This window comes from Engystomops pustulosus, chromosome 4, assembly GCF_040894005.1.
Source record: "Engystomops pustulosus chromosome 4, aEngPut4.maternal, whole genome shotgun sequence".
NCBI classification, from domain to species: domain Eukaryota; kingdom Metazoa; phylum Chordata; class Amphibia; order Anura; family Leptodactylidae; genus Engystomops; species Engystomops pustulosus.
The window spans coordinates 138,926,427-138,949,182 of NC_092414.1; the positions used below are offsets into that span (position 1 = coordinate 138,926,427).

Genomic DNA, 22,756 nt, shown 5'->3' on the forward strand with positions numbered 1-22,756 from the left:
TTAGGGATCTGCGAATCCTTTCCAGTTCCCTGAACGTTGCTGGAAGCCATTTTCATGTCTCTCCAGAGATGCTCAATTGGCTTTAGGTCAGGGCTCTGGCTGGCGCAGTCAAGGATGGTCATAGAAGTGTTCTTTGATATTTTAGCTGTGTGCTTAGGGTCATTGTCTTGGTGGAAGGTGAACATTTGGCCCAGTCTGAGGTCCAGAGCACTCTGGAAACTGAAAAAAACCCCATGGCATGATAATGCCACCACTATGTTTCATTGTTGGGATACTATTTAGCAGGTGATGAGCAGTGCCTGGTTTTCTCCAGACATACCACTTAGAATGAGAGCCATTCATGTGTTTTTTTTGTAAACTGTCTGCAGGCTGTCATATGTCTTGCATCGGCACACTCTGCCATAAAGCTCTGACTGGTGAAGGGATGAAGTAATAGTTGACTTTAAGGAACTTTCTCCCATCACCCTACTGCATCTTTGGACCTCAGCCAAAGTGATTTTAAGGTTCTTCTTTAACTCTCTCACCAAGGCTCTTCTCCCACAATTGCTTAGTTTGGTTGGATGGCCAGGTCGAGAAAGAGTTATGGTCGTCCCAAACTTCTTACATTTAATAAACATAGGGAAGGGTTAAAAACCGAAAGAAGGCTGGAACGGCGCTATTCGGATAGGAGTCTTCACAAAGGGTTAAAATGCTTTATTCCATAGTAGACGCGTTTCCCTTCTTCAAGTACAATTGGAAAGGATAGAGGGTGGGTTTCAGCGGCAACTTAATCCGCCAGACCAAAGATCCGTTTTGTTACAGCAATGGGGTCTAAATACTTATGACCATGTGATATTTTAATTTTTCTTGTTTAATAAATTAGCAAAAATATCTACATTTCTGTTTTTTTCTATCAAGATGGGGTGAAGAGTGTGCATTGATGAATGGGTAAACAAAAAATATTTTGTATGCATCTCTGTCTCTGATTGTGTCTGTCAGTCTCTGACTGTCTCTGAATCCAGCTTCCTCTGTCTGTCTCGACTACATGAACTTTTGTCCTTCCGGTCCTGGGATAACTATTCTACTGGCAGTACGCGTTGTGTCTCTGATATGATATGAATTGTGATTTTGTATTGCCAATGTGCGGTTGTGTACTTATTATGGGTATCACCCTTCTGTTTTATACAGATCAGATATATAATATTTTTATTCATGCTCACGTATCACTGTTTATGTACATATCTCTTTTTTCATATATGGTATTGTATGATGCTATCTGTTAGCTAACATATATCTTTTTATTGCACTAGTAATTCTTTGAGTATCTATTTACTTTCTTGTACAGGCAGTCCCCGGGTTACATACAAGATAGGGTCTGTAGGTTTGTTCTTAAGTTGAATTTGTATGTAAGTCAGAACTGTATATTTTATCATTGTAATCCCAGCCAGAACTTTTTTGGTCTTTGCGACAATTGAATTTTAAAAATGTTGGGTTGTCATAAGAATCAAGATTAACAATAAAGCTTCCTTACAGACACATTTGATAACTGTTACAGCTGTTTATTGTAGCCTAGGACTAAAGTACAATAAATTACCAATATCCAGAGGTCCGTTTGTAACTAGGGGTCGTATGTAAGTCGAGTGTTCTTAAGTAGGGGACCGCCTGTATTTCTTTGTATTTTTTTTGCATTTCTTGTATTTTACGTATGCCTCGCACCTTATACTCGTATTGCACTTTGTTTGATCACACATTGATTGTATTTTGATTGAATTTTTTGCTTGCACTTTATTCCTTCTTGGCCAGTCTAGTCTATGTATACATATCTATGCTTAATTAACCTATTGTCGCTGTTTTTCCACATCGCCTGATTGCATTACCTGTTGCCCATCTCCAAGATGGTGCTTACTCTTGTAAGTGGTTGTGCGCTTGTCCGGAGGCCGCATTGTCCGGATCACATGATTGCTCCGGATGATGCGTTTGTCACGCCCCCGCCCTTGCCGGTGCACAAGCCTCCGGACATGCGCCATACATATTACCACCTCCGGCGTTCCTTCATCTCACACAGGTGCGTTCTCAATTTTCATTGGTCAGCTCCAGTTTTTAACCTGTCTACACTTCCTTGGCAACACCCCTTGTCTTCTCCATGCACTTTACTGTCACTGGATTTGATTTATTACTACCATATTCCATGATTCTTGTGCATTACTAATACTTGTGATGTTGTGATATTTTCATGTTTCATGTTCAGCTCTATGCACTTTTGCTCTTTGCTCATTACATACTGATTTTTTCATAGTTCACTGAACGTGTTTGCTGCCCGGCACCCACACATGCTTGCTAGGTAATCACCTTGTCTATTACATGTTACTTTTAAACTACAGTATACTTAATAAAATTGTGGTTTTATTATTACCATTGGTGCTCACTTTGTCTTTCTCAAAGGTTGTATAACATATCTGTGCCCTTTAATCTCATGGCATATACCTCTCACTGTTCTGGTATAGGACCATTTTTTTCTGATAGGATTTCTCTACCTGCCTGTCTCTCACTCGCTCTTCCTTCCTGTCTCTTACTCTCTCTACCTACCTTTTCTCTGTCTCTCACTCACTCACTCTCCCTGCCTGTCTCTCACTCACTCTTTCTGCCATCCTGTCTCTTACTCACTCTTTCTGCCGGTCTCTCTAACACTCTCTTTCTGCCTGTCTCTCTAACACTCTCTTTCTGCCTGTCTCTATAACACTCTCTTTCTGCCTGTTTCTCTAACACTCTCTTTCTGCCTGTCTCTCTAACACTCTCTTTCTGCCTGTCTCTCTAACACTCTCTTTCTGCCTGTCTCTCTAACACTCTCTTTCTGCCTGTCTCTCTAACACTCTCTTTCTGCCTGTCTCTCTAACACTCTCTTTCTGCCTGTCTCTCTAACACTCTCTTTCTGCCTGTCTCTCTAACACTCTCTTTCTGCCTGTCTCTCTAACACTCTCTTTCTGCCTGTCTCTCTAACACTCTCTTTCTGCCTGTCTCTCTAACACTCTCTTTCTGCCTGTCTCTAACTCACCCTGCCTGCCTCTCGGTCTCTCACTCTTCTTGCCTATCTCTATGTCACTCACACTTCTGCCAATCTGTCTCTCACTAAATCTCTGCCTGTCTCTTACTCTCCCTGCCTTTCTCTATATCACTCAATTTGCCTGCTGGTCTCTCACTAACTCTCTGCCTGTCTCCCACACATTCTCTCTACCAGTCTCTCACTCTCCCAGCCTGCTTCTCACTCACTCTTCCTGCCTGTCTCTATGTCTCTTACTCACTCTCACTGCCTGTCTCTATGTATCTCACTCTTCCAGCCTGTCTCTATGTCACTTACTCTCCCTGGTTGTCTCTCTGTCACTCACTCTCCCTGCCTGTATATCTCTAACTCACTCTCTATGCCTGTTTCTCACTCTCTGTACTTGTCTCTCACTCACTCTCTCTACCTGTCTCTCTCCAAACTCTCCATTCCTGTTTCTTTTTCTGTCACTCATTCTCCCTGCCTGTCTCTCTGTCTCTCACTCACTCTTCCGGACGTGGCTCCCTGTCTGTCACTCACTCTCCATGCCTCTCCATTCTAAGGATGTAATAGGCTGGGTAAATCCCATGATTCCAGGATGGATGAAATTTATTGCATAATATAATTACAAACTCGACAAAGCAAATAGTTTTTTCTTTACAACAGAGCAGTATTGTTTGCCAGCTGATGAGTAAGACATTGATCTACAAATTGACAGGTTTTAAACCTAAACTCCAGTCATTGTCCATCTTAAAGGACAGTGTTGTTGTACTGCACATGTCCATCTCTCAAACAGCTACTCTTGCTACTTATTTTATACCGTTCCTGCCCTAATGTTATAGTAAGGGAGGTGACCGCTCTATTTTTCTATATATTTACATTTGACATTCAATATGCAATCCAGAATCAGCCTCTTGTTCTCATGGCGGCAGCGCCTGCAGTCCTGCAGTTCCACTGACGTACATCACGCATATCTCATCATTTCTCATCTATTACATGGGCAATCCGTTTCTGATGAAGGCCATGTGATTTAAAAAAAAATGTTAATTCTGGACTGCATTATGAAAAATGTCATCACATTTGAGAGCCAAGTACTGTCTTATTAAATACGATTAGGGGTGGTTCCCTAACTTGAGCACCAACCTGAACTACATACAACCAGGAGTGACATGTTATCAACCATCACTACAAGTGATATACAGTCAGATGAGGGGTACTGCAATAAAAAACTAATGAAGAAATCTAATGGGAAAAAAAAAAAGCAAAACAAATGCAAAACCACCAGAAATTCTACCTGTGTAATACATCAACAGAGCAGTCCTTCGAAACAGTTCAACAATTATTCCTTCAATTTACAAATTATCTACACTCTGCCTGCAAAAAGATTTATGAGTTTGCAAATCAGCAATCTAATTTGATATTTATGTCTACAAGATGTCACATTTTCCATAAGAGCCTCATGCTGTCTAAACCTTCTAAACCTCACTCTAATGGCTTCTAAAGTCCTATTAGTAATGCGGATACCAAAGAGCTCCCAAAGCCAGCTCAATACTTCACTGCACTGTCACTTTTAGAGGGAAGTGTAATTGTCAGCAGATGTACATTGGGAGGCAAACGTGGATACATATTCAGGAATATGCACAAACTATAATTTTTACAGGAGAAAGCAGCAGCAAAGTCTGGCTATATACATACAGTTAAAACAAACTGAAAACACTGGGGGAGATTCCGCAGACTGCAAACTTGTGAAACATTGTTCGCTACAGAGAGTGCATGGGCATGGAGATGGCGTGAAGAAGGAAATCATCACAATCGCTGGAGGTTCACTAGCAGTTGCGATTGTTTCAGACTTTCTACACCACCTTTCTGGCACAAATTCCCTGATAAATGTCCATTATTTCTCTATAGGTAATTTAAAAAAGTGTCAAAATACATTTTTATGTTCGTAATGCTGTAGGGAGTGTAAAGCTTTGTGTAGGGAAGAAAAGTTTACATGGCGCTAGCTTACCTTGCTCGTTCTCTAGCGGCATCCTCCCGTGCACGCTCCTTTTCCTGCCTTTGCATCTCTATGCGAGCTTCCTGCTCTTTCCTCTTCATCAACAGCTCCTCAACACGAGCCTGGCGCTCTGCTTCTAGTACTCGTTTGCGTTCCTAAGCATAAAATATTGTAATGATCCATTTACAACAGCCCCATTTTTACCCGTACCAATGATTAAATGCACAACCAACATATCTGAGAAAAAATTGCTGTTCTTAGAATACTTTTTACCTGTACAGCTTCATCGCGAGCTTGCTTCTCTTCCTGCCGACGCTGCCGTTCTTCCTGCAGTTCATTCAGCCTTTGCTCATATTCTTTAAGCTTAGCTAGGACATCATGGCGTTTGTTCTGAGCTTCTAAAGTATTGATAAAGGCAATCTCATTCACCTGTAAAATAAGTAGCAATCAGAAAAGATCTCTAAAACTTTGAAGCAACAAAAAAGGGAATCTTGCAGTTAAAGACTGTGTTCAATGTATACTCCTTATGTTATGGATTATACATTGTGGGGCACATTTACTAAAATCAGTGAACTTTGCCTGTGTAGTGTGCAGGGTGCGTCAGATTGATGATTTGTGGCGCCTGTTCTTCAGAAATTTGGCGTTCCCTCCACTGCTGTGACAGAGTGCATGGGCACTTCTTAAATACCTGTGCAAGCAGTTTGCACTGAAAAGAACTTACACAGCCCGCCAGAAAACTGCCGCATGGCCCTTAGTAAATGTGGGCCTATATGTAGTAAACATTCTAGCTCTACTACATTTTTCAAGGGTATGAATAATAAGTATAGGCTAGGTTATCAATATTTCAAATATAATAAAAGTTATATGTCACATTTCCTATGTAACAACTAAGGGCTTGTTGAGATAACCATGGTTGATCCCAGAGTCAGGGACATGCAATGGCTGGATTTCATAGACCAACTGCAGTGTCAGGGGTACAACCCTGAGCATCATAGTGATATACTGTAATCATAATGATGGGGAAGCGGGGACTCCTTGCATTATATATCACTATGATGCCCCTTCCTATGGCAACTGCAGGTCAGTGATGTCTATTTAAAGTAAAAGACCAAGACACAGAGGTGTAAGACTGTAAATACAGTAAGGTTCTGATAATTACTGTATGTTTTAGTGGTCATAAAACCTCTAGTGTACCAACATAACCAGAACACAACATAACATACAAACTGAATTACGTATCACTGCGGCGGCATACCTTGGCTTCCTCCTCCTGAGCCTTCTTTACAATAGCTTGTAACTGCACCTCCCGCTTAAACTCAGCATGAAGCAACTTCTCATCCATCATTTTGCGTCTCTGCTCTAGTAACTCTTCCTTCCACTTTCGCACATCCTTTTCCTATAACAGGAATTTAACATTTCAGAAAAGGAAAAAAAAATGACATAAAACCAGAATATTCATGCAAAGCAGCGAATGCAATTGAATTGTTACTATTGGAGAAGTTGGGCAACTGTATCAAAATGGCTACAGATAAGGGCTAGGTATAGTCTCCTATGCTGTACAGCAGTCAAATAACATCTTGTTATTAGTTAAAGAATGAAAAGGCGCATTCAAAAATATGACATGAATATGAACATTTCTTAAATATGATGACAATGAATGCAATCAGAATAATTTGTCACAGGATACAGACTTATAACTTATCCATAGGTGATAAGTGTTTGGAAAAAGGGGCTTCTGGTCCCTCTATGTGAAACGAGCAATGGCCAAGAACACACAGAAAAGTGTTTCAAATGCATTCCAAAAATTGATATAAGATAAATCGATGAATAATAAAAATCCACATTAAAAGCTTTAAAATATGGATATAATATTTTCACTAAGGTAAAAAAAATACCAAACTAACCCTTTCCAGAAGTTTCTGAAGCTTAAATGCTTTCTCTTCTCGCAACTTCTCTCTCAGCTGTTGTGCTTTCAGTTGCTTCTCTTCGTGCTTCTTTTTGGATTCTGCAATTGTTCTGCAAAGGAGATGACAAATGTGATTTCTTACCTTGCACTACTCAGGGAACTTCTGTAAAGTAAACCCTCCTATTAATTAATCTATTCGCTCCTATTACACAAAACTGAATACTGAATATTAAACGGGTATTCCCATCTGGGCAATCACATTTAATTAAATTCATTTCCCATATGTAAACATTTCTTCAATTGGATGTTATTTAAAAAAATGTTCCTGTGTGAAGATAATCTCTCATAAATGTAGCCATGTTGTCCCTTAGAAACGAGATAGCTTCCCCGGATACGACCACCTCATATTTTGGCAGCAGTGGCCTGACATGCGCTATCGAGTCCCGCCTGACCACATGGATTCAACGTTCATTATTACAGGACAGCTGTGGGACATGGAGTAACTCCTCGGACATTAAATATTTAGAAACTTTTTGTTTCCTTGTGCAATCACTCCAGCAGAGGTGGCCATAGCCATGGACACAGTCTTGTTTCTAAGGGACTATATGACATTTATTTATGAGAAATTATCTTAACCCAGGTAAATTTTTTTAATAACATCTAATTGAACAAATGTTTATATATGGCAGATTAATGAAACTGAATGTGAATGCCCAGACGAGAATACCCCTTTAAGTAACTTTCTTTAAGGGGTTGTCCAAGACCGTAAAGAAATTGGGGGCCTGGAGTCTCGGAACAACCCCTTTAAAGAACTTATTACTACTTGTATTGCACATCAGACTGTTTCCCAAGAACCTTCAAACTGGAAGACCAAGCTCTTTGGGAAAGCCTATAATTTACCATAATCCAGCAGTTACTGAAAGGACATCTACAATCAGATTTACTGATGGTAGACTGTCCAAACTTACATGCTGGTCCTTTCGCTAAGTTGAAGCCCCCGTTTTTCTGATGTAATGGAAAGGCCAAATACTTCTTAAAAAACACTTTATAAAAATATGAGCCAGAGGTGCTCCAGTTACATCACCAGAGCACCCTTTGGCTTCACCATCTGATAAGATAAGCACGCCTCCGCTCTTTTCATTTTAGAGTGGCGCCGCCCACCGATCGTGCTGTCACTAAGAGTCTGCAGATCGGAGGACAGGACCAGGTTAAAATGGTGAGGACCATTGGATGGGACCAGGCTAAAAAGAGAGTGGGGACTGTGCGTATCAGGTGGCAGAGCCAAGAGGTGCTCTGTTGACATAGCCGGTAATGCCTCATGTCTGTTGATTTGCAGCGAGTAGATATATCAGTCGCGGTGCACAAAGGTGTTAAAGAATGACAGAAAGCAGAGATCTAGAAAACCATGAGGAATTGATAGAGAACATATTCTGGAAAATTGTATTACTTTTAAGTAACCCCATAAAATTTGAACAATACCCAGTAATCAATATCAAAATACAACAAATAATAGCAATACAACAGAGAATGAAAGACTCAGAAACAGTCAGTGGAGCTGATCCATATTCATACATTTCCCAATGATCGCACGTGTGTGGTTTCCACCAGCGGGAACAGCAGATATCATTACATCCATCTGCCAATAATACTCCTGATATATGGGCTTTTGACTAATGCAATTACGTTAAACAAGGAATCCACAATACATTTTCCTGAAAGCAAGATAATCTATTGTATGGAGATCAGTGGCAAGAGGTTTTAGAATCGGAAGCCAGAGTTTCGGTTAGTGAGGCGCAGAGGGTATCTAACTTATATCTGTTGCACAGAGTTTACTTTACCCCCGTCAGGCTGTTTAAGATGGGGCATAGAAGTGATGATTGCTGCCCAAGATGTAACAGATCTGGTGCAGATCTAATCCATCTGATGTGGAACTGTCCCAGACTACGTCGTTATTGGCAAGACGTTCTTGATCTGATTGATCAGACATACTCCACAACTATCACACATAATCCTCTTATATGTATCTTAGGTTGTGTATCTGAAGTGCAACTGTCTGAGAGTCATAGATTAGCAGTGCTGCGACTGCTATATGTAGCCAAGAAACTTATTGCTTTCCATTGGAAAGATATTGAACCCCCACAAATTTCTGAATTTATCTCTACAGCCAATCTTGTATTACGATTAGACAAGTTCGTCTACCAAAAACGAAGTTCATTGAAAAAATTTGACGCCATATGGGGCCCATGGCTTGATGCCCCAGGATTAGCCCCTTTAACACTTACTAGAGAAAGAATAATTAGTGGCATCGTATGATGATCAACTTCATTACCATATTATAAGACAATGTGTCAGATAATATATGTAAAGGTCTATGACTCTCAGACTAATAGTAATTGCTTTTCTACCAATATTGTTTGTTCTAGGTCTATATGTGGCATTGTTTGCTCCAAGTGACATGATGTAGCATGTACAGTCTACCAGAATTAAGGATACCCTGGATGGACTTTTTCGCGAAACCTGTACTTCGCGGAAGGACACCAGCTATGAGCTATATGCGAATGTGTACTATATGGACATTTCATCCACCAAGCAGGGGAAAGGGAGGGAGGGTGGGGATGGGGTTTGGGTTGTTTTTGGCTTACTGTTCATGTTGTATAAATGTAAAAAATGGATAACTGTTTGGTTTTCAATAAAAACTTTATTTGATTAAAAAAAAAAAAAAGATAATCTATTGTACACAGGATGTACCTGACTTAAGAACTCCAGACTTACAGACTGACCTCTGCTGATTTGTCACAGGGACCGTAGATTTTTGACTGGAGTTATACATACAAAACATAACTTACATAAAAATTCAACTTAACAACAAACCTAAAGAATATAACCCTGGGACTTTATTTTTTTACATTTGTTGAGACCTTTTATTCCACAATTTTTTATTTTAAGAATAAAATGTTATTTATTTAAAAATAGTAGTAGTAATTTGCCATACTTTGGTAGTCAAATATCAGGACAATGTTCAGCTTCCCATCTGCTTTGTAGAAAGCTTACCTTTTTCTGGAAGGTGAAGACAACTTTTCATGCATGTGGATTCCATGACCTGGTGGTCTAGAGGGTTCCTCTTCTACTATGTCTCCCCAAGATGTGTTCTGTCTCCAAGATTCGCGAGCTAAACATAAAACATATACAATTAACAAAAAGCTTTTATATCTGGACAATGTTCCTTTATTGTTCTAAATTAAAATATTTCAACTCTGAAACTTCCTCACACCAAGGACAGGGTTTCATGGTGGCTTCTTACCCTTTTGCAATTGTTGGTGGATATAATTTAGTACAATAAACCCAGTTAAGCATAGAATTGAACAATAATTCTTTCAAAAACCTTGCTCCTACAAAATGGAATGAAAACTGGACATTTAAATAAGTCCTTTGATATTCTTAATTTTAAAGACAATCACAATGTGATAAAGTTAACTCCAGGATATACCGTAGAAGTAATGACATTTTGTAAACTAATGAAGGACACAAAAAACAAAAGTATAACAAATATTCAATGGATTCAACTCTATATTATCAAAAAGCAATACCATACATTTGTACTAATAACATAAAAGCACAAGATGTTTTGCATAAGAACTAGATAGGTGCCATCCCTACACAACACGTGTTTTTGGAAGACAACAGCCATGTTCTTTCTAATCTGTATAACCCTTGTCTAGGCTGATAAGGTTCAGTTCACTTCTGTGATCAAAGCTCTGTCACAAATAACAATTGAAAAAGTACTTTTTTGTCTGTCACTATGAAGGACATCCAATAGAAAACCCAAAGAACAACATTATACTCAATAGGATATTTGGGGCTCTGTTTGTATGTGTCATTGTAAACACCCAGGACTTCTGAGATGTTTGTACTTCATCTCCTTATCCCTCCTTTTCCATTTCTTCCCAGCCTACCGCTGGTTTATGAGTCCTGCTTCCCACAGACACCATTTATTTGCCACAGAAATAAAAGTATCACTGACTGATTATATCCCTCTAAGCAAAGGCTGTGCATAGCAAGTTCAATAGTACAAGGAGCCTGCAAACAGCACACAGGATCTCTGCATCTGTGGAAGAATGGTGTCCAAAAATGCAAAACTAATTGCTGATACTAGTTCTAAATGACCTGAAAAACATTGTATCAGGACATTGTCTCCTGAACCATATTTATACATTGGTTTGAAGGCTTTGAGTGGGTAACACTTCTGCTTTGAAGCGCTGGGGTACTGGGTTCATATACCACCCAGGTCAACATCAAGAGTTTGTTTGTTCTCTCCGTGTTTGTGTGGGTTTACTCCGGGTCCTCCAGTTTCCTCCCACACTCCTAAACATACTGGTAAGTTGATTAGATTGTCCCATTGAGGACAGGGACCGATTTGAAAAAGCTTTGTGTAGCACTGTGTAATCTGTGTGCACTATATAAAGAATTATTATTATTATTATTCTCAATTCAGGATTCCTCACATACCTTCATAATCTGCTAAGACATCATTCCAGTCCATGTTCATCCCACTGAGTGACATACTGCCGCTGCCCGCACTAGCCTGAAATAAAAAAGTAACAAGACCATAAGATAAATAAGATGATTAAAATCTGTCTAAACACAATATAAAACGTTTCACAATGTGCAGGTTTCCTAATACACAGACTGAGAAAAAAGTACCTCACCTTTCCGGCGACCCCTATATATCTTCTGTGTGATCTGTCCGGCAGGGGCTGTCAGGCTATATACTCTGGGGCAGGGGCTGGCAGGCTATATACACTGGGGCAGGGGCTGGCATGCTATATACACTGGGGCAGGGGCTGGCTGGCTATATATACACTGGGGCAGGGGCTGGCTGGCTATATACACTGGGGCAGGGGCTGGCTGGCTATATACAGTGGGGTAGGGGCTGGCTGGCTATATACACTGGGGCAGGGGCTGACTGGCTATATACACTGGGGCAGGGGCTGGCTGGTATATACACTGGGGCAGGGGCTGGTTGGCTATATACACTGGGGAGGCTGTGACCAATGCATTTCCCACCCTCGGCGTATACTCGAGTCAATAGGTTTTCCCAGTATTTTGTGGTAAAATTAGGGGCCTTGGCTTATACTCGGGTCGGCTTATACTCGAGTATATACGGTAGGTGATTTGGACTGCAAATTAGGAACGACACAATGCAGTTCTCTAGTAAAAACATGTCTTTGGAATTGTTCTTAAAAGCAGTAGTGATATGATGAATAACATTTGCAGAGTAGTGTGATATTCCAGTCTAAGACAAATCAAGGTAGCTACTGATGGACATAGAAAACAATGTGGGCCCTATTGGAAGTTATTGTCACTATAGCATTTCTTTTGAAATTGTATTTTTATTTTGAGCATTCAAAAAATGAAAAAAGTCAGCGGCACTCACCAAAACTCTTCTTTATTCAAAACATCAGCTAAAAGACAGGAAGGACAAACCAGGAACCCACAGCAATGGTGATGGGTCATTTTGCGCAATCCTCTGATTGCCAAGTATGGCTTGATAGAGAGCAGGAGTGGGCTAAACAGCCTGGCGCCGAAGTTTGTGCTCCCTGTATCTTAGCTGATTATTTTGAGTAAAGAAGAGTTTTGGTGAGTGCCTTTTTTCTTTTTTTGAATGCTGTATACCTATTCCCAAAGTGCCATAAAACTAAACTAAAGTAAGCACAAAACAGAACAAACCGAGAAATCGCTTTCATTGTCAATTTCAAAGTCATTTTCTTCGGCCTCAATCTCCCGCGTTAACTGCTCCTCTTCTGCTATGGCACTGGCTATGGCCTCTTCATTGGCTTTCTCCAGACGGTCAGCTAGTTCTTCTTTTTTAGCAAGAACCTCAGCCATAGACTGTGAGTAAAATTAATATCACAAACAATGAGCATAATTAGGAACATTGTAAACAAAACTTGTATCAAATAGTATAACTATGGCGGTGTAAGGTTTTGGATTTCATCATGGTCACCACTGAAAGGGGTTGTTCAGACATACTCTCCCATCCGATATGATAATTGGCACAGAGAGAGACAGCTGAAACCTGGGTGGTTAGGGTGCATCACATTTCTATATGCCCAATATTAGATCAGAAAGTGAGGTCTATTTGTGCAACTCCTTTTCTTCCTATATTTCTCCTGTCAGGATACTGGTAATTACATTAAAACAAAGTATTCATTTGTACTCAGAAAAGATGTGATTTCTTATGTTAAATATTACAGACAATAGGGGAAATTAAGGCACACAAGGTTTTTTGGGCATCATGCTCCACATTAAAAACACGTGTCTATATTATTCATTAGTACTGTACAAGGAGATCACATAGCACAATTATTGCAATACTATAATTATCCCATTATACTTTTACTATGCCAAGCAAATCAGCTTCACCAATGTGTTGTGCAAAATGACTTCATAGTTCTACATCATCCAATGGCTGCTGAATTGTACACACAACACACTAAAGCCATTAGACACGTACAGCTTTAATATAGCTTATATAAATCTGCTGTAACACAAAATCTCCCCAAACTAATGACCTACAAGCAAAATAGCACATGCAGGGCATAATGATCAGCAGCCACACATGCCACATGGAGGTCATGCAGTTGCTTGCTATACTATGGGTTATATGACTTTTAATACAAAGTACAGTTACATTTCCATGGTCATTTATGATATATTACAAAGTTTAGAACTTTTTAGTATAATTAAGGAAAATCAAAATCCATCATGATAAACAAGGTATAATTATTCCAGGCACTGTGACTGTGGTAATCTTCTTGTATTTGTTATCCATGACCTCCTTCCTTCTAAAATCAACTTAAAGTATGCTAATGAGCCAGAAGGGCTCTGGGGGTGTTACCAGGGCCCCTCTGTAATTTGGCTTCACAGGGTCTCACCCCTTCCCTCTGCCTGCTGTAATATCACATAGTGGGAGGTGGGAAGTACAATGTAACTGCCTGTAGCTTCAGAAAAGAGGTAACGCACAGAGGCAATGTCCCCCCACAGCAATTCAGTTTCTTTAGCATACTTTTGTATAATGTTAGAATGAAGAAAGCCATGGATAACAAATATAAGAAGATTAACACAGTCTATGGATCATTCATTTAATGATACTCTCGGAGTCGGGGGCCTCCTGTACTAAAGAAGGAATACTCTTTTAAAAAAGTGTCCAGGCTAAAAATACCGATCTGTGATGGTGCTGATAGTTGGACAATCACCAATCTGATATTGAGAACCTACCATACTTTATTGAAAAGCTATCAATATCTTTTAGCCTGGAAACATCATTTTAATAAACACCAATTCTAGAGATAACGCTCTAGTTTCAAAATAATAATAATAATAAAAATACATAATGTGCATTTTATGTATGCCACAACCATTATTTCCAATGGCGGCTGCTATTTAAAGTGTCTGACACAGCATATACTATTATATGTCCCCAACTAAAATAATTACAAGCGTCCTACTCAAAAAATGGCAACACATGCATTTGCATAAATGGAAAAACAAATACATACACACAATACAATGTACTAGGTCAAAGAAGGTTATTAGTTTCATCTGAAAACTTTCTTTGTAACCATCTGTAACTACAATGAGGTGGATTTACCTGTTCTGAACAAGTACACCATGAGAAGAAACATTTTGACAGATAAGAAAAAGACAATGTTAGGTCACATAATCTGCTCAGAAATCTCCAATCTTCCATTCCTGAGAATGAATCCTATTCAGCAGACATACCACATCACCAATATCTTTCATTCATCTGCCATAAAGTTATAAATCAGCAGTCCAATCATAAAAGACTTCAGATCAGTAGTGGATTGTAATATATAGGTGGTTTGGGCGGTAGCCCGGGCCTAGGCCTTCTAGGAGACCCATGGCCACCCAAACCACCCTTCTAATTTTATGATGAGTTGGACCTTCACCTGAAATCCTTATACCTCTGTTCATACTCTCAATACAACAGCCACTTCAGGACCTTTAAAGTTCCTCCAACTGTCCTAAAATGCCAGATTGAAAGCAGAAGAAAGGCATCCTCCATTCCCCACAAAGCTTGATTCTAGCTCCATATGTAGGAGGTGATTCAAGACATGTAGGGGCATTGGCAGATTAAGAGTACATTGAGCCCTGGGCTGTATGAAAAGTGGGCCTCCTACATCCCAGAATTTCCTAGATTTCCTAGCTTTAATGCCAGTTTTCTGGCACTACAATTGACTCCAGTCCTCTAATGGAGCCAACTGCAGCCGGGCCATGCACCTAATTTATGAGAAGCCCATACAGACCCTATTATTAGAATCATTGGGGTCTGTTTGTTATTGCTGGTGCCTTTTACATGAGGGGTCCACACTGCTGGTATGGTGTTAGTAACCCATAACATCAGTGTTAGGCTGCATGCACAAGAAATTATGCCCGCCGGGCCGTAGCCGTTCAGGCATACGTATGGCGCCATGGAGAGGAGGAGGGGTAACCTCTCCCCTCTGCATAGCAATGCATGACGTACAAACCGTAACAAGGGGAAAAATAGGACATGTCGAGTTGCGCACTGCTGAGTTGCATACTGCAGTTTTTACAAGTTATTAGAGTTTTCAAATATGTACAACACATATACCTATCTATATAAACATACACTCTTATGCATTTCCTTATACACTCTTATGTATTTAACATATACAAAAACACACATTTTGAATTTACATACACATATATAGATACACATAAGTATATACTACCACATAGATACACATATCATGCCCTTAAATATGCCACATGCGCTTGCACATACACACAAAAATGCAACACACTCAAACAAACATCATGCACATAGGGGCTATAATATTCATACAGCCGAGGGCCCATGCCAGTCTTAATCCACCCCTGCACTAGATGAATGCTGTCAATACTCTGTATCATCTGACACTATTTCTATAGCTGAAATGTCGTTGAGGATTTCATTCAGGACTGTAGAACTAGCCTTATGCCAATTGGTTCTACCTTTTTATTACCTGAATACTAAGGCTGGTTGGCCAAGCGATTTCGCTGAACTCAGCATTAAACTCTGAGTCAAGTTCAGCGATTCCAAGTTCAGAGCCTTTTGAGTTTACTTCAAAGAGAGCCAGAGATTTAATGTAATAGCTTGAATTAGCATTTCCCTTCACCTTCATTTACAAATAATTACATCTCCCAATCAGGCATTCATTCATTCATTACATCAGCTTTTTCTAGGTTTTACCATTCACAGCTACAGCTAAACAATGAAAATTTGATGTCCTAAAAAAAAAAAAAAAAGGGGGAAAAAAAAGGTGAAATGTCCTTACCAATTTTCCACCACTCACGTTTGAAAGGTCCAGATCACTACTGTTATGCCCTCCCCCTGCAGGCTCCACAGTGCAAGTGACCTCAGACTTTCGCATCTTGGACAGTGGGTCCAGAAACACAACAGGGATATCCAAACAAGGAAGAGATGGGGTTGTTTGAGATGCAAATGTTCCTGTGCTCTTTAACTCCTCTAAAGCCTTGTGGACCGTGAACTAAATAAAAAATAAAAAGACAATGTCAAGACAGAGAAAACTGGAGTTATAGACAGTCAGAGACAGACAAATTCAGAGACAGTCAGGCACTGACAGAGACAGAAACGTCAAAGACAGACAGGCAAGTCAGAGATAATCAGAGGCAGAGATGGTCAATAACAGAGATGGTCAGAGAGAGACAGTCAGAGAGAGAGATAGATATATATTAAATATTTTTTGTCAACACATTTGGTTTTGTTATAGCTAAAAGCAGTTATTTACTGACGGGAGCTGCAGCTAGTGCATATATATATATATATACATAGGTGTACTGTTCAGCTAATACAGACTAACATCAATATACCTCTCTGGTACTTTGCATCAGTGCATATACATTGTAGTCATGTATCACTAATTTTAAGGAAAAGAGATGGTGTCCATAACATGCTGTCCATAGGGCAGCAAGATGTGCTTTAAAGTGACACTAGCTTCACAGAATAAACTGATTGAGCTCCTATTTTTGGAATGTAAGAACAGAAGGACAAAGGAACAGTGCAGGAGATGAGAGTAAACTTAAAAAATAAATCAGATTTTTTTCCCCTTATAACAACCAATCAAAATGTGGCTTTGATTTATGGTTCTGATTGACTGCTGTATGTAGCCATAGAGCCATGTGCTCTAATCAGGCACAATGTAAACCATCATTTCATGCAAACGCCTGTTCATACATGATCCCAAAGATAACAATCCACAGAATTATCACATGCCTTGATAATAATGTCATAAATGATTTGCAACAGTAAACCAATTCGACAGCATGGGATAAGCTGCATATCTTATTTCCTTCCTCTAACACACCAAAGGGATAAGGAGAAAAAAGGTTTGTAGACTTGTGGTTTTACAGATGTGTCAACACACAGAAATCAATTTTACTGTATTTAAAACAAAAAAAAGAGCAAACACAAATCTAAGATGTCTCAAATGCTCATAGAGGACCCGATGTGGTCTCATAGAAGGGGAACTGGCACAATCACTGCCTGATACTAATCCATTGACAAGTGGGTGGTCTTCAACAATCACTGTACCACTGAAAGTGGGCAAAGCCATCTGACAGTACATGTGCTGATGCTTGGTCCCTTCCCCTGTTTATTGTGCACTTGAAGTTGCTTGATGTATTAAAACTATGCTGTGATGAATTAGGTGAGGTTTGTACTTTCCCCAATATAAATTCTGGGAGACACTGAGAATATGTTCTTAAAAAATATGGAGTGGTATCCAGTTTTGACATTGGTTAAAGCACATAGGTTTGGGTCTGTCAATATCAGATTAGATTAATACAATCTGCCACTGCTGCCATTGACTGGATAGAGACTCCTTGTGCAGGGACACATAAATAGTGACCTTACTAATGAATTTCTAGGAGCGATAACACCACAGACTCCAGGAAAAAACGCTTTAGAATAGTTATAGACCTGACAGGTACAATCAAGATTTAAGTTGTTGGGCACTTTACATCATGTTTTCTGTAATATGTGTGTAAGTGTAGGGGGGCAGGATATTAGGTAATTTACCAATATACAACTATTAATATTTCTGCTCCGCTTTCTTGATGTGTAAAGTGAAGCCTCCTGCCTTTTACCTCATCAGACCATAAAATGGCAGCAGATGGGAGCAGATGTGATCTTACCTGCCCATGAACAATCGCCGTCAAAACCTTGCCCTTATATTCATGAATACTATCATAAGGTGCTGGCAGGGCTATTGCTCATGGACAGATAAGAAAAAAGATAAGAAAAATAAGTCATTTTTGATAAGTTCTATTAGAGGATCATTTATTATTATTTTTTAGTAGTACTCCCGATGAAGCTGGATCAAAAATATGTGTGGGGTGTTGCATCCACCCACATATTCATGACTAACAATGTACGTGTACTCAGAAAACTCAAATACAGGCGGTCCCCTACTTAAGAACACCCGACTTACAGACGACCCCTAGTTACAAACCAACCTATTGATTTTGGTAATTTACTGTAGTTTAATCCCAGGCTACAATAAACAGCTGTAACAGTTACCAAAGGTGTCTGTATTTAATATTTATTATTAATCCTGGTTCTTTTGACAACCCAACATGTTTAAATCCAATAGTCATAGAGACCAAAACATTTTTTGCCGGGGGTTACAAATTATAAAGTATACAGTTCCCACTTACATACAAATTCAACTTAAGAACAAACAAACCTGTACGTAACCTTGTACGTACTGCCTGTACAAACATCAAATAAACTCAGAAGGCAAGGCCTATCACATAAAAAGCCTCCTCATAAATACTGCAGACCAACTCCTAATACTAATTCAAAAAAGGAGTTACCATCAGGTTCCCCAATAACATCAACATAATTTCATATTAAAAACAAACACATTAATGATCATAATATTATATTTCACAATGGAACCAAGTATAGCCTCCAAAATTTCAGTCTCCAGATCTCAATCAATGTATTATAAAATACAAATATAAAACTCCTATAATATATAGACCTCGAATGAAAGGTGAATTGTAAGTGTAAAGTGCTAGTGCTAATAAAGGTGCCCTAGTAAGTGTGAACATTAATATATATCACATTCTTTGTCTCGGGCCTTACCCACTGGGGCAGATTTATCAAGCTGTCTGAATTTCAGAATATTTCTAGTTGCCCATGGCAACCAATCAAAGCTCCCCTTTAAAATATTCATGAGCACTGGTAAAATGAAAGCTGAGCTGTGATTGGTTGCCATGGGCAACTAGAAATATTCTGAAATTCAGACAGCTTGATAAATCTGCCCCATTGTGTTGATCATGAGGAGCCCCCTCCCCCCCTGATACACGTTTCGCATGTTTGCACTGCCTCAAGGGGATCATGTATGTCTACTTATGAAAGCAATATCAATTTAACTTTATTCATGAAGTTTAAAGGGTATGTACCCATTTAACAAACTTTGCAGGGCTTAAGAAGCCCAGTGTGTATATATGAAGAACAACCCTGTATCTGGCCATTACATGACATTTAGTCTTTTTCCAGTAGTCTGCAGTGCACTTTCATCTGCTGGGAGGAGACTTTGCTCCTGACTCACAGCTCCCCCTGTGCTAAGCATACAGCTTCTATGTTATCAGACACCGTCATAAGCTTTCATTTTGTTTCATGCAAGATAGTGAATTCCATAAATTCCGATGAATTCTAACATTTCAGAGTGCAAAGCGAATTAAGAGAAATTGTATGATACCAACCAAAGCTCTTATGAACACAGTTTCTAGCATTCACTTGTACTATCCAATAGTGCAGAGTTTGGTGAAAGGTTATTCACCATTTCAAATGATGTAATGTTTTTTTATATTTGTTGTTAATGAACTATTAAGTTTATTATTGCACAGATATTTCTCTGTATGATTTTAGAACACATTGGGGAAGACTTATTAATCTGTCGAAAACATAATTTTGTTGTAGTTTGCACTGAAAAAAACTGCCTGCACAACAAAGACTTTTAGACAGTTTTCTAGCTCTTCTACGACTAGCTCGACAAAGGGGTGTGGCCTAAGAAAAGGGTGTGTGGTCTTGCACCAAAAAGGTCTGTACGCCAGAAATACTCCTGTCCTAATTTTCTGGCGTAAGGTAAGCCAACTAATAGGAGGTGCAGAGTACGACTAGACAGTCTTACACTAGGACAGATTTATTATCCAGCACCAGACACTTATATGAATCTGGTGCAGAGTAAGACTGTCTAACTCTGCGCTGTCTAACCTTAGGACACTCTTTATAAACCTGCCCCACTGTGTATGACATCATACAATAAAGTGGTCTTCTTACACGTCTCTGTGGCACGTGACATCAATTAGACTTTCTGTAAACAGTGAAATCTTTACAAGCTTTCCCTTGCTGGTCAAACCAACTCTACGCTGGTTTTCTATTAAACTAGTTTTCACTTATATATTGTAGGTAGAGTATTAAATCAGAAAACCACAAAGATTTGGATTTCCTCTTTTGTATTTCTGCAAACAATGAACAGTGCACACAGCTCCCTAGAACACAGTTCTTATGCCAAATCCTATTTCTTCATTGAAGGTTTAACCTGCTTATAGCAAATATCTTCAGCGGTTTGGTTTTTTTTCCGGAGCAAACCTTGGAATGACATGAAGGCTTTTCAATCCTATTACTCATTGAGACTCTGCCAAAGATTGTGCCTTGTAATCCCTAGGATGTTCTTTGCTTCTGTGCCTCCGCTGGTGAGGACTTCCTTGAAAAACATGTTCTATACAATGATATCATTCAACTGAAATCTTTTATTTACTATCACACTGGGTCACAGACTCTTGCCGATACAGGCCTAAATTTTGGACTATAAAGTTTTTAACCTACACACCTTTACGGCTTTATTAAAGAAATAACAGTAAGATATTTCTTCTGGACCAGTACATGCAAATAAATTGATATGAACTGTTAAAACCTATTGCAAACAGATGCACTTTAGGGTGGATTCCCACTGGCATTTGTTTAACATCACTGATAAATCTTCATGGAATCAGTGATTTTTCACCTGAGTGAACCATTCTTTTCATTGGGCCTACCAATTAATAGGACTTTGTTTTAAAATATGTAAATTAAAGATGCAGTCATACCTGTCTCCCTCTGTTGTAGGTATATGTCATAAGGCTTCCCAACGTATCCTTAAATGGGAGGGCAGCAGTATGCTCATAAAGTGTTCTCCAGGGTTTGGAGTGAACATCATCAGCTATTCAGAAGTCAGAGATTTGCAGCTGCTGATGTTCTGGGTGTCTACTGAATGATGGAACTGTCCATATTTGGACAGTTACATCATTGGGAAAACAGCCACAGTGAACATTCAGTAGAGGCTGGGGATGAATGCCATACAATTGCATCCGCCTACCATAGCCTCTAAAGGCCTATTCTGAGTGTATACGGATGTTTGCAGCCGGAAGTAGTACGAAATTGAACAGACTGGGAAATTGGATGCAAATGCACCGAGAAGCTTTCCAGGCTTATATGACGAAAGTGTCCAAAAAACTGAATGTAGATATAACCAACTATTCAATCAAGAAAAAGTTTAAAAAGTATTTAAAAAGATAACAAAAATTCAAAACAATCTCCCCGAATTGAACCTAATTGTTATTACCACAACAGGAAAAAAAGCTGATTCTACTTAAACATCACAATATTTATCGTGCATGGTCATTTCTTTGAAGCATTTTCTTACATTTCAAAAATTTCAGTTTTTTATCATCCTGTCTCCAAAAATATAATAAAATTATCTAAATGGTTTAAGTACCATCAAAATGGTTCCAAATAAAATCTACAGCTCATACAATATAGATAAAAGAAAACAAGCACTCAATACAACTCCATCAACAGAATAAGTTTTTGGCATAAATAAAACTGTCTCAAAAGTACTTTTTTTTTAAACTACCGGTATATTTTCATTAAAAACAGTAACTGTCTTTATAAAGGCATCATCCTAAAAATATTTACAGTAAAATGTTGTAAAGATTATTAAAAATTTACAGAATTGTTTGTGTTTTTTTTTTAATTAAATTTTTTCTTACTATATGATATGGAACATTAAGCTGTGGCATGGCAGCATGTGCTGGTGCAGTAATAAAAAAAAAAAAGTTATGGTTCTTGGAAGGCTGGTTTGAATAGATTATGATGACAAGCAGGATTACAATGACAAGTGCAGACAACACAGAACGTCAGTGGTGGTCACAGCTAATCTGTTGCCCCTCCCTATACAATGACCTCTACAAAAGTCAAATGGCATATCTTAAATAATATACAAAAAACAATAAATATCTCAAGACTGAAGTTCCTATGGCCCATTTAGCTGCTGTAAAACAGGTGCCTGAATGTGGTTAGAGGCTGCACAGGTAATATAATCAAAAACAGAAAAATAGGAACAAAAAAATTTCAATTAGAAAATAAAAACTAAGAAATATTTACATTCAGAAATTGTAGGAATTCTGAGTCATACATCCCATCTTCCTACAAAGCAAAAAGAAAGTAGAATACTGATCAAATATTTTTTTTAGAGCTACCAAGAGGAAGCAGATGGTTTCTTTCTAAATGGACACATTCGCTCTTAGCCGTCTGATCTATTTTGTGCCTGCGCGTCCTGCTGATACAAACAAATAGGAAAATCAGACAGCATTATTTAGCATTATTGTTATTAATATGGCTGCTGTAACCTCTTCTACGATTATTGGCGGGGGGAGCAGTCTTCTCGGCAAGATCGCATCACTG

General features: G+C 39.0%; 1 protein-coding gene across 3 annotated transcripts in view; it reads right to left on the bottom strand.

The window, feature by feature from the left end:
- The window catches only part of SCAPER (S-phase cyclin A associated protein in the ER), a 163,247-nt gene that overhangs the window by 102,405 nt on the left and 38,086 nt on the right, over positions 1–22,756 (bottom strand). For 2 of the 3 annotated variants that reach the window (XM_072147687.1, XM_072147686.1), the window contains exons 9-16: positions 16,278–16,490; positions 12,646–12,807; positions 11,425–11,500; positions 9,970–10,087; positions 6,917–7,028; positions 6,268–6,408; positions 5,286–5,441; positions 5,025–5,167 (exon numbers count right to left, since the gene is read on the bottom strand). In XM_072147687.1, the coding sequence (XP_072003788.1) occupies positions 5,025–5,167; positions 5,286–5,441; positions 6,268–6,408; positions 6,917–7,028; positions 9,970–10,087; positions 11,425–11,500; positions 12,646–12,807; positions 16,278–16,490 (1,121 nt within the window). The remainder of the gene's footprint in view (positions 1–5,024; positions 5,168–5,285; positions 5,442–6,267; positions 6,409–6,916; positions 7,029–9,969; positions 10,088–11,424; positions 11,501–12,645; positions 12,808–16,277; positions 16,491–22,756) is intronic. The other variant, XM_072147688.1, reaches the window with a different exon arrangement.